At 40.6% G+C, this 12,444-nt stretch overlaps 1 protein-coding gene across 1 annotated transcript in view; it reads right to left on the bottom strand.

Moving 5' to 3' along the window:
• Window positions 1-12,444, bottom strand: part of oca2 (oculocutaneous albinism II) — a 530,409-nt gene that overhangs the window by 261,251 nt on the left and 256,714 nt on the right. Inside the window, exon 13 of the mRNA XM_041198655.1 lies at window positions 7,012-7,136. Coding sequence (XP_041054589.1) covers window positions 7,012-7,136 — 125 coding nt within the window. The remainder of the gene's footprint in view (window positions 1-7,011; window positions 7,137-12,444) is intronic.

Raw genomic sequence — 12,444 nt, 5'->3', positions numbered from 1 at the left:
CTTAGTTGAAGGGTCAGTCACAAGGGGACATAAAGTTAAGGTGAGGGGCAAGAGGTTTAGGGGGGATGTGAGGAAAAACTTTTTTACCCAGAGGGTGGTGACGGTTTGGAATGCACTGCCTGGGAGGGTGATGGAGGCGGGTTCCCTCACATCCTTTAAAAAGTACCTGCATGAGCATTTGGCATATCATAACATTCAAGGCTATGGGCCAAGTGCTGGTAAATGGGATTAGGTAGGTAGGTCAGGTGTTTCTCACGTGTCGGTGCAGACTCGATGGGCTGAAGGGCCTCTTCTGCACTGTGTGATTCTGTGAATTCACTGTGAATATCCCAGTCCAGGGTATTGTGTGCTTTGCCTGAGCCTGTTGAAATCTTGTTTCACTGTTGCCTTAATGGAGGTGTAACTGGGAGCTAGATTAATTAGGAGATTTAGGAGTTATTATAGTAGTAATTTGTAAACCAATGTATGTGCTTCAAAACCTTGTTCTTCTGTTAATAAATGTTTAATTTATTTTTGCAAAAAACCTCTAAATCTTAGTGGGGTCATTACTACTAAATTCAAGGTATGCATCTCAAAATAAAATACTAATTGCAAACAGTTGTGGTATCAAGAGATACTTGAGCATATGGAAATTGTTTTACATAATGAGAAAAGCTACAGACAGAAACAAATTGATGTGCATCATAATAACTCAAGTTTCCCTCTGGGATTTCAGCAGCTCAGCATTTACCATCCACTGTGCCATAATAGATTCCTCATATGATGGCTTTGGCAAGAAGAGGTTAATTCATTCACTCCACAGGGTGCTACAACTTCTGAAGTGGATCGTTGGTGTAACTGTGCATTTATTTTAGTCTAGTTAATGTAAAATGGCTCAACAGAGTTAAATTTTAGGCACCTAATAAACTTTAGATTTGGATAGTAAATTTCCACACAGGCCCCCACAATAACATCATAACCAGAAGAATACAGGACTATGTTAGACTATGAAACACATAGGCCCACAAAGCATAAAGTTACACCATAACCAGAAACACACACAACCATATAATAATAATGTCATAACATAACTTGAAACAGACATGACCATACATATTAATGTTACACTTTAACTGTAATCATAATATAGCCTTATATCCTAATCAAAAGTGCTTACACCATAACTAGAAAACCACAACACCACACAGCATGACATACCATAACCAGAAATGGACAGGACCTCATGGCATTATGTCACACAGTACCAGAAAAATATAACAAGATGAAAAAAATGTCAGAATAAGATCAAATTGCAAACAAAAACACAGAATGTAGTGTAACACTGAAATCACTCTGCAACCAAAAGCATATAGGACTGTTAGATGAATTAGTAGGTTAATCAAAATTGTACAGGTTCAGGCAGTAAAGATAAATTAGCTTGTTGGCTTTAGTAAGACCAACAGCAGCACCGTGAGTCTATATGTCTATATACTTCCAAGTAGGATATTCATTGGGTTCTGTGAATGAGCAACTATTCCAAATGAGGTTTCAGAATTAATGCTTATGCAATTGATGAAATTGTTCCTAAGCAAGGTCAGGTGGCTTGCTCTGAACCTATTGCACAGGATTTTTACCTCAGCAGGTGGGCACAGTGGGTGGGCCCGGGACCGGTTGCAAAACCAATTGCTGCCACGCCCTTAACTACCAGCCAGCATGAATCGTGCACTGCAATGCTGAGCACTGCTGGAATGGACTGCGGGAGGAGGGCAAGCACGGAGGTTTGTGGATCTGCGCGGGTGCGTGCACTGAAAGATCCCTGAAGGCACAGAGCTGCCTCAGGGAGCTGAAGAATATTAAAAAGATAAATAAAGAATTTAAAAATGTTAAAAACATGTCCCCGCTCATGTGACTCTGTCACACGAGCAGGGACATGTTACAAATGAGATTTAAACATTTTTATTTTATTTTTAATTCCTGTTGGAAACCTCATCCCACCCATGGATGAGGTTTCACAAAAAATTCAAAGGCCGCTTGGTGTTTCCGCCTGCCTGCCAACCGTAAGGTTGGACGGGTAGCAAAAGAATTGCATTTAATTATTACTTTAATAGCCTTAATAGGCCTGTTAATTGTCGGCGGGTGCACTGCTGATTCCCATGCACACCCATCGACTGAAATATCGCGCGAGTGCATGATGACATCGGGACACTTGCCCGACGTCACCGTGCGTCATTTTATGCTCGAGGGGGTTGGGCACACGCCCGCTCACTCAGCAAAAAATTCTGGCCATTAAGTCTGAGATTAAGGTCATGTGATCATTGTGTAATATGGTACTACAAAGGTAGATGGCAATGTTATTCCATATATACATTATTTTGTTGATAGTTCTGATGAAAGACCATTGAACTAATGCAAGTGGGTGGCTTTTGAATGAGTTGAAATCTTGCCCATTAACTCTGTCCCCCTCTGCACAGATGTTGCCTGACCCGTTGAGTATTTCCAACATTTTCTGTTTTTATTATATCTTACTCTCACTGGAATGTGGAAAACATTCATTTCTTATCAGTAAAAAATAAGATACATCTATTACAATTCATTGCAAATATAACTAACCAAGTAGGTAAAGGGAAATCAACAGGAGTAATGTATTTGAATATTCAGAAGGCATTTGATAAGGTGCCACACAAGAGGTCATTACATAAGATTAGATAGGGCTCATGGGATTGGGGGTGATATAATAGCATGGACAAAAAATTGGTTCATGAAAACAGAAAGAAATAAATGGATAATTTTTGGGGTACTAGAGTGTAACAAGTGGAGTGCCACCAGGATTAGCATTTGGGTCTCAGCTATTTCTACTCTATATCATTGACTTAGATGAGGGGCCCAAGAGCAATACATCCAAGTTCCCTGACAATATGAAGGTGGGTGACAAAGTAAGTTGTGAGGAGGACAGAAAAAGGCTGCAGAGGGATACAGATCGGTTAAGTAATTGGGTGAGAAGGTGGTAAATGGTGTATAATGTGGAAAAATGTAAATTATCCACTTTGCTAGGAAGAATGGTAAAGCAAAATACTTTTAAGGCAAGAGACTAGTAAATGTGGTATTTGGAGTGATTTGGGGATCCTTAAACATAAATCACAGAAAGCTAAGACACTGGTACAGCAAGGAATTAGGAAGACAATAGGTATTTTGGCCTTTTATTATCAGAGGCGTTGAAGTGTAAGGGTAAGGAAGTCTTGCTGCGTTTGTACAGGGCTGTAATGAGAGTAGAGTTTTGATCTCCTTGTCTAAGGAAAAATATCTTTGCCTTAGAGGGGTGCAACATAGAGTCACTAGATTGACTCCTAGAATGAGAGTGTTGTACTATGAGGAGAGATTGAATGAAATGGGAATGTATTCTCTGCAGTTTAGAAGGATGAAAGGTGATCTCATTGAAAAGTGTAAAATTCTTAGAGGGATTGACAGGAAAGTGGAATTGATATAAAAGTTCAGCCATGATCTTATTGAATGGAGGATTAGGCTCAATGGCTGTATTGCCTACTTCTGCTCCTCTACCTTGTGTTCTTAAGTAAAACAATTCTACATAGTTTTTAACATCACGCCTGTCCAGAATAATATACAGTTTAGGCCAGACATTTTTTCTGCAAACTCGGACATAATTCTTTGCACAAACCCTTTGATGCTTGTTAAATTGCCTTAAACTAACAACATATCCCGTTTGCTTAGCTTTGGCCTGCAGAATCTTAACGACCTAATCTAAATCATGTGTTAGCCTCCATCACACACAATACATTTTCATAATGCAAAAGCATTAATACTGACTTCTCCATTGTTAAGCAATTTTTTCCTCATTATTTCTCACCACATGTTCTAATTTTCTATCAAATCACTCCCAATGTACATCTGCAGTTTCTATCCTTCATCTTTACTGTAGGCATTTATTTTAGCTATCCCACAAAATCCTTTACCTGCACTGTTAACCTCTTAAATTGCACATTATCATACAGGGACCATTCAGCTTAATGTCACACCACAAGCAGAAACGCATAGGACCATACAGTGTAATATCACAGGGCAGCCAGAAATCATATGTGTAATTATAATCTGCAAAGAGTTCTGAGTACCTTTAAAATTATAACAGAACAAATTAATTTTCAGATAAAATGTGTATTCTGAAATTTAACTGCCTTTTCCAGAAGTTTGTGTATTCTGTAAAGAAAAGCAGGTACAGGTTTCAGCTATACCGAATAATCTTTTCTAGGTATAGCTTATCTACACAGTAAGCGTGAACACTTGGAAAATCTGAAATAAAAACAGAAAATCCTGGAAATACTCATCACATCTTAACATTATCAGCAGGTAAAATACCTTAATTTAGAATACCAGGGGATGGAGGTCATGCTTTGGGTATCCAAAGCTCTTGTTAGACCAAATGAAATGTAAGCAGTACTAGGTACCACACATTAGGGAGGATATATTGACCTTGGAGGGAGTACAGTTTAGGTTGACCAAAAAGATGCCTGAAATCCAAGGGCTAAATTATAAGGAAGAGATTAAACAAACTAGGGTTGTATTCACTGGCATTTAGAAAGTTACGGGATGATTTGCCCAATGTTTCCAGGATATTAAAGGAACAGACAGGGTACTGAAAACAGAGAAAAGTTATTTCTGCTGGTTGGGGAATATAGACTTGGGGGCAGAGTCTAAAAATTAGGCCTTTTCAGAAGTGAAATTAAGAAACACTCCCATACACAAAGAGTGGCAGAAGTTTAGAATTCACTTCTGCGAAGAGCAGTTGATGGAAGATCAATTGTTAATTTTAAATCTGAAATTAATAGCTTTTTAGATATTAAGGGACATGGAGAAAAAGGCAGATAGCTGGTGTTAGATTGCAGATCAACCATGATCTCATTGAATGGTGTCGCAGGCTTGAGGGATTAAATGGTCGACCCCTGTTCCTATTTTTCCAGGCTCATGAGTACGGAGCACAAGCTTACAAGTAAACTGATACAATTTAGCAACAAAATGTAACCAGACATTTCACAGTGAGAGTGCATAACTCATGACTACAATCCACTGACAGTAGTCGTAAATTGGACTAATGTGAAGACTGAACTGCCATTTATTGTGATGGAGATAGAGGGACAGAGTTTTCTGTTCGTGAGTGCATTGGTTGTCTCGCAACAGATCATAGAAGAAAACTGGGTGATGAGGGAGACCACCTCATCTTATCAGTGATAAGAATAGAGATACATCACACTGACAAATCTGCTTATTAATTATGTGAATTAACTGGAGGGAATTTTCAAAGGGAATTATTTTCATTTAATAGTTAGATTCAATAAAGCCTAAGTGAGTTTTGATTAGACTCCTTCCACTAGGGAAAAGACAACTGTTCATAGTTTTCTCTGAAATTGTGAAAATACTTCATTATACCAATTGTAGTAATTATAGTTTTGATAAACGTAGGACTGTAGCTTTAAGAATAATCCGCTGTTATAGGATCACATGATCTATGTAAACCAATGAGTTTGCAGTGTGGGAAAACCACTAGGGAGAGTTCTTATTTAATTATAGAGTTAGATGCACACATGTAGCTGCTGCTGCTGCTGTCTTGTAAATAAAGTTCAATGTTTCCACTATGAAAGGTTGCCTGGAAAATCAACTCAACAACACCAATATTATTGCTTGTAATGAGTTAGGACGAATTCCCATGTGGAAATAGCCAAGTCCCATGTAACAAGATCAAGCCTCCAGCAGTGCACCAATAAAGTCTGAATTCCTGTTGCATCCATTCCCTCTCTACATGTATCTTCAAATTTGGACGAAGTCCAAGCTGACTCTACACTGTCCATAATTCAAGTTTGTCCCACCATAGAACAGCAGCCCTGAACTTTGGATTTGCCATTTGTCTCCTCCCAATCCACTGTTTATAACCAGGGGGCACCTTTCCTAACCTCTACCATGCCAATGCATCCTGAATTCTTTTAGTGTCAATTTGCATGCCTTTTGGTTAGTGCTCCAGACCTAAGCTCATTACTTCTATCTCCATCTTTTCTTCTCTCAGCCGATCGTGTAACCGTCTCCCGTCTCCTCCTTTTCCTGTTACAAAGTTCTTCCACCTTTTTCTCTAATGCTTCTATCCCTTCCCCATCACTACTCCAACCCTGCCTTTCTACTCAACACATGCCATCCCAGGCTTGAATCACATTTAAATAAGTTTATGGTGTCTCTTGCAGCATTACGCAAAGGGCCCATTGAGGCATCCATCACTGCTTCCTTATGAGCGACATTCCCAACTGCACATTTCTCCTCTCACATTGATGTTTCTGCTCAACAGGATGCCTGGATACTAACTTTGCCAAAATCCTTCCCATCATCCTCACCCCAAAAACCATTTCTCCCTTAGACTCCATCAGCAGATTAACAATCACTGCTCCTCTCCACATTTCCCATCAGAATGTCAATTTACTCATGAGCAAGGCCCTTGTCATCCATAACCTTATTGTGGATATCTCCATAACTGACCTGGTTTTGTTTGATGACACTCCTGTGAAGTGCGTCGGGACATTTTATAATTGAAAGTGCTATATAAATGCAAGTTGTTGCTTCGTTGCTATCAAGTCATTCCTTTGACCCTTGCATCTTGTGCATTTCACCCATCCTGATTCACCCCGCCACTGGCAGGCACACCTAGACATAAACTCTTAAACGCCTCCACCTCCCTCTTATTAATTAAGACCCTCCCGATCTGATTTTTGACCACCCTTCCCATTAATTTCTTCTTTGGCTTGATGTCTGTTTATTTTTTTAATTACCCTTTGAAAAACCACCTTGGGTGTTTGTCTATGTTAAAGTCGCCACACAAATGCAACTTGTTGTTATTGATTTGCTCATGTGCCCTTGAAAGGGACAAGTCACATTTAACTAGTTCAAACCTCCATTGACTCTGGATTTCTTTCTCTCTCCCCTAGGAGAATAGGCACATAGCTGCATCAGTGAAGAAATTTTACCACAATACAGAACAAGTACCTTATAGTTACTGGTGTGAAGATAAGCATTGTGGTGACATTGTCCAAAAAAGCTGATAGAATTGCCGCAATGAGACACAGAATGACGATCATGGCCCATATTCTTCCTCTAGACAACTGGTAAGCCTGGAAAATAGCAATATTTATTTACAGCACTACAGAACAATAAAAGGTCACTGCATTCAATGTCCTTTAAATTATATTTAATGCATATTGAGTGTAGTATTTCACTGAACTATTTTTGGAATATGTTTTCCGGATATTGAAAACACAGAAAAATCTTTGTCAGTGGCAATTTTATGCAACAAAATATTTAATTGTTTATTTTCTGGCAAAACAGGATACAATGTGAAGAACATAATTTCTGGTTCAGTTTTACAAAGATTTTCACATGATCTTACACAGATGAAAACTGCAGCAGCAAACTGGAAAAGTGGCACTTGCTGGGTACATGCAATGTAACATCATACCACAAACACATATCCAATGTCACATTGTGATCAAGAGCACCTAGGACCGCACAGCCAACAGCTAACATGTGGCCTACAACAGCCTCTAATTATGTACAATATACCTCACTAATAACCCTTTCATGTAGGTCCAGATTTTATGGCCAAAGTAACGGCGACCTTAATAACCCTCGCCATTTTATTAAAGCGTAAATCACCCAGCAACTTGTGGCGAGGAGAGGATGCCCTGTGAATTGTGAATTGCCACAAGCTGCTGGACATAGGAACACAGGAAGTAGGAGCAGGAGCAGGCCACTTAGTCCCTTGAGCCTGCTCTGTCTTTCAACTAGATCATGGCTGATCTACTACCTCAACACCATTTTCCCTCACTATCCCCATGTCCCTTGATGTTTTTAATATTTAGAAATCTATCAATCTCTGTTTTGAAGATAATCAATGACAGCCTCCAGAGCCCTCTATGATAGAGAATTACAAAGATTCACTACCCTCTGAGTAAAGAAATTCCTCCTCATCTCAGTCCTTATTTTGAAGCTGTGTCCTCTGGTTCCAGACCTTCTAGCCTTCCTGCATCTACTCTGCCAAGCCGTGTAAGAATTATGTATGTTTCAACGAGATCACCTTTCATTCTTCTAAACTCTAGAGAATACAGGCCCAGTCTCCTCAATTTCCCCTTATTGGACAATCCGGCCATCCCAGGAATCAATCTGGTGAACCTTTGTTCCATTCCCTCCATGGCAAGTATATTCTCCCTTAGGTAAGAAGATCAAAGCTGTACACAATATTCCAGGTGCGGTCTCACCAAGACTGTATACAATAACAAAAGACATCCTCACTCCTATATTCACTCTTGCAATAAAGGCCAACATACCATTTCCCCTCCTAATTGCTTGCTGCACCTGCATGTTAGCATTCAATGACACATGAACAAGGACATCCCAGGTCTCTTTGGACATCAACACTTCCCAACCTCTCACCATTTAAGAAGTACTCTGCATTTTTGCTTTCCCTACCAAAGCAGGTAATATAGTATATTTTTTCCACATTATATTCCATCTGCCATGTTCTTGCCCACTTACTTAGCCTGTCTAAAGCCCCTTGAAGCCTCTTCACAACCTCCTTACAACCCATATTCCCACCAGGTTTTGTGTCATCAGCAAACTTGGAAATATTACATTTGGTCCCCACATCCAAATAGAATATGAATAGCTGGGGACCAAGCACCGATCCTTGCGGTACCTCACTAGTCACAGCCTGCCAACCCAAGAATGACCCGTTTATTCCTACGCCCTGTTTTCTGTTCATTCACCAACTCTCAGTCCATGCCAGTATGTTACGGACAACTCATGTCACTCTACCATCAGCCTTGAGAAAACATCAGCTTGCCTTCAACCGCCACATAAGCTCCACAAAATTGCCGCACTTGCACATGGACTACCAATGAGACTTGCTGCAGAAAGTCAAGGCTGCTGCTTAACAGAGTGGCTACCTTTAAATTACTAAATCTGTGTTCCTGCAATGCCACTCAACCTCTCTGGTCCAGAAAGGGAATGATACACACTGTGGAGTCTCACAGATCTCAATTTCAGAAACTTGCAGGGAAAACCATTTTCAAGCTGAACACTAAGGGAGAACAGTTAACTAATGGGGTCTGCTATGAGATGCCCCACTCCAGCAAAACCTGGGTCATTGTTTCTACCTGAAACCACTCCATAAGGTACTGAAAGCTGCAGTTAGAGTACTTTTTTTTCAATTAATACATGAAAATGGAAAAAAGAAATTGATAATTCAGTCATATTTTCTTTTGGCCATCTCTTTTGTTTTGTAACTGGCTGCGTTATAGTCATGTCATATTTGTTTGATTATTTTTCTTTTCTTGTAGTAATGTTAATTACAGGAAGGCATGATTTGGAACTGAATTAAAGTTAACTGCTGATAAGCAGACTCATATTGTTCATTCCCTGACTTCAGTGCTAAATTGAATTTAGCATTTATTTATAGGTTTCAAGTTAAAGCATTCCCAATTACAAAATGAGTCTTTATCAATGTCTCAAAGCAGCTTAGGGACCTCTTTGCAAGTTCAGAGAACCACTTCAAATGATTACCTCTAATATGATTAAGTAATCAAACAGCCCATGGAAGCCTACAAATGTACCTGGAGAATATTCAGGTTTCAGTTGACAGTGGATGGTAATATTCACACCATGCACGTGCCAGAGTATTAAATTTTCCCTTAAGAAAATACCCAACAGCATCTCCCTGGCCTTCAACAGCACCAAAATCAGTGAGTTTTCTACCATCAATATCTTGGCAATTTGAATTAATATTTTAACTGAATAAGCCATATTAGCACCATGGAGACAAGAGCGCAGCACTGGCTGGGTTCCCTGTGATGAGTGGCCTATCTCCTGATTCCTCGAAGCCTCACCATCAGCAAGGCAAAAGTTGGGGGTGTGATGGAATACTCAACATTTCTCTGGATTAATGCCAGAGCTCAAGAAGTTCAGCACTATCTAGGATGCAACAGTTCCCTTTATTGTCAACCCTGCTACTGGCCTCTGTAACCACCCATTTCACCACTGCTGCAGTATATATGAGCAGCAGAATGCACTGCAGGAACCCACAAAACAACACTTCCCATGCATAATCCTCTACCGCCCAAGGCAAACAAATGTAGATATGTCTCAGGAACACTGTCCCCTCCGAATTGCACACCATCCCAACTCAGACATAAATCATCATTCTGTCACTCTCACTGGGTCAACGTTTTTTAATTCCACACCAAACAGCATCGTCTGGGTCCCATCATCATAACCATTACGCAGCTGAAAAATCTGTTATCATCGTTGTAGGTCTTAGATGAGGTTGTCCATGGTTAGGATTTATAGATATTGCTCAAGGCAAAGCTGTTGGTAACCTTTACCTTTCATTGAACATTATATGAACTATGCTTAGCACGAGGCTCTACATAGAACTCTTTCTCAGATACTCTGTTGTCATGTGATCTCACATCGCTGTTGATGTAGACTATCTATTTACATATTTAACATTAATACTTATGCTTCATCTCCCCTCAAGTTGCTGACTCTATTAAATACATTATTTATATTACCTTATATCTCCTCCTGAAGTCTCTGTCTTCATCTCTGGTTCACAGAGATAAGCAATGTGATTGTTTCACCAACCTCTCCGACCTTGTTCTCTGCTCTCTTGGAGGTTGAATTCTATAGTGTAGTATGTGAATTATCAATGATTATTGGTTCTTTGTTCAGGTTGCCTTCCTGATCATAAGGGTAGCTAGTTCATTCCATTGATGGTCTTCTTTTTGTAGATATACATGTACTTCTATTTCTTCTCGCTATTTCATTTTCAGTCTCTGGTGTTCTGGTAAATCATGTACTCCATGGTGCTGATAATGGGGCAACAATTTCTTCCCATCGGAGGGGAAGAGCGGGAGCCAATTAAGGCCCGCCCAGCGTGACGTGCGCCAGGAAACGCTATGCATGCCCTCCAAACTGACAATCTAAATGACGCAGGGTGACATCGGGACGCACGCCCGACATCACCCTGCGTCATTTTACGCATCGGTGAGTGGGCCCCGCCCCCACTCACTGACCAGAAGATGCTGGCCATCATTTGTGATTTGACTTTCATGATACTCATCCTCCTTCTCCCTTCCTCTCTCTATATTTGTTGCTTTGAGACATGGCATAAATATGTGTGGAAGAACATGAGTTTGAGTCCCGTCATTATCTTCCCATCAGAAGTTCTGACAGAACCAAATCACTCTGAAGTGGTGTGGAACAGTAGCTCAACAATGTCAAGAAAAGGTGCGCCAAGCATTCCCTTTGGAGTCTACACCACAGGTAGAAGGAACTCCTCTTGCTTTGGAGGTACCTGCAGAACCCATTGAGCCTGAGAGAGTTGAAGAGGAAAACTTGCAGGTTCCTACTGGGGAGCCTAGTGGAGACCTAACTCCTGAGAGGGAGGCCTCAGATAAACCAACCAAAGTCATAGAACTACGACAGTCGACACATTTGAAAAAGCCTCCTGAGAGACTGAATTTGTAAATAGTTCATTTTTGTAAATAGTTAATATATTGTAAAATGTGCTGTCAAGTAAAGGGGGAGGAATGTGGTAATCTTTTAAGAGACTGAGAACAGATTGATCACATGACTGTAAAACCCGAGAGATGTGCAGCGCGGTCAACCATGTTAATGTTAGTCCAGAGTAGGGTCTGGCTGGAGAAGCAGACATCATGTTAGTGCTCTGATGTTTGTCTAAATAAATAGTATGTGCTGCATTTCATATTGGTCTCTGCATCTGCCATATATTGCAATCAACCTGCCCGCCGACAGATAAGCATGCAACTGGTTCATGAGCAAAGCGACCCCATAGTTAAAACAAAGCAAGAACCCTCCCCCCTCCTATTTAGTTTAAAGCCCTATCTATAGCCCTAGTTATGTGATTCACCAGGATACTGGTCCCAGCACAGTTCAAGTGAAGCCCATCTCACCGGAACAGCTCCCTTCTACCCCAATACTGGTGCCAGTGCCCCATGAACTGAAACCCATCCCTCCCACATCAATCTTTGAACCATACATTTAACTCCTTGACTTTACCCTATGCCAATTTGCCCATGATCCCAAGATTGTTACTTTGGAGGTTCTGCTTTTTAATTTAGCTCTAACTGTTCAAATTATTTCAGCAGCGACTCCTTTCTAGTCCTATCAATGTCTTTGATACCAGCATGGATGATGGCAACTGGACCCCTCTCCTCCCATTCCAAATCTCCAGCCCTGAGGAGATGTCCTTAACCATGGCACCGGGAAGGCAACACAGCCTTCGGGATTCACACTCACAGCTGCAGAAAACAGTATTTTTCCCGCTAATTATACTGTCCTCTACCACTACTAAGTTCCTATTTCCTCCCCCCAGTTGAATGTCTCCCTGTACCATGGTGCCAT

This window comes from Carcharodon carcharias, chromosome 11 (assembly GCF_017639515.1).
Source record: "Carcharodon carcharias isolate sCarCar2 chromosome 11, sCarCar2.pri, whole genome shotgun sequence".
NCBI lineage: Eukaryota > Metazoa > Chordata > Chondrichthyes > Lamniformes > Lamnidae > Carcharodon > Carcharodon carcharias.
This window is presented reverse-complemented; position numbering and strand designations above follow the sequence as displayed.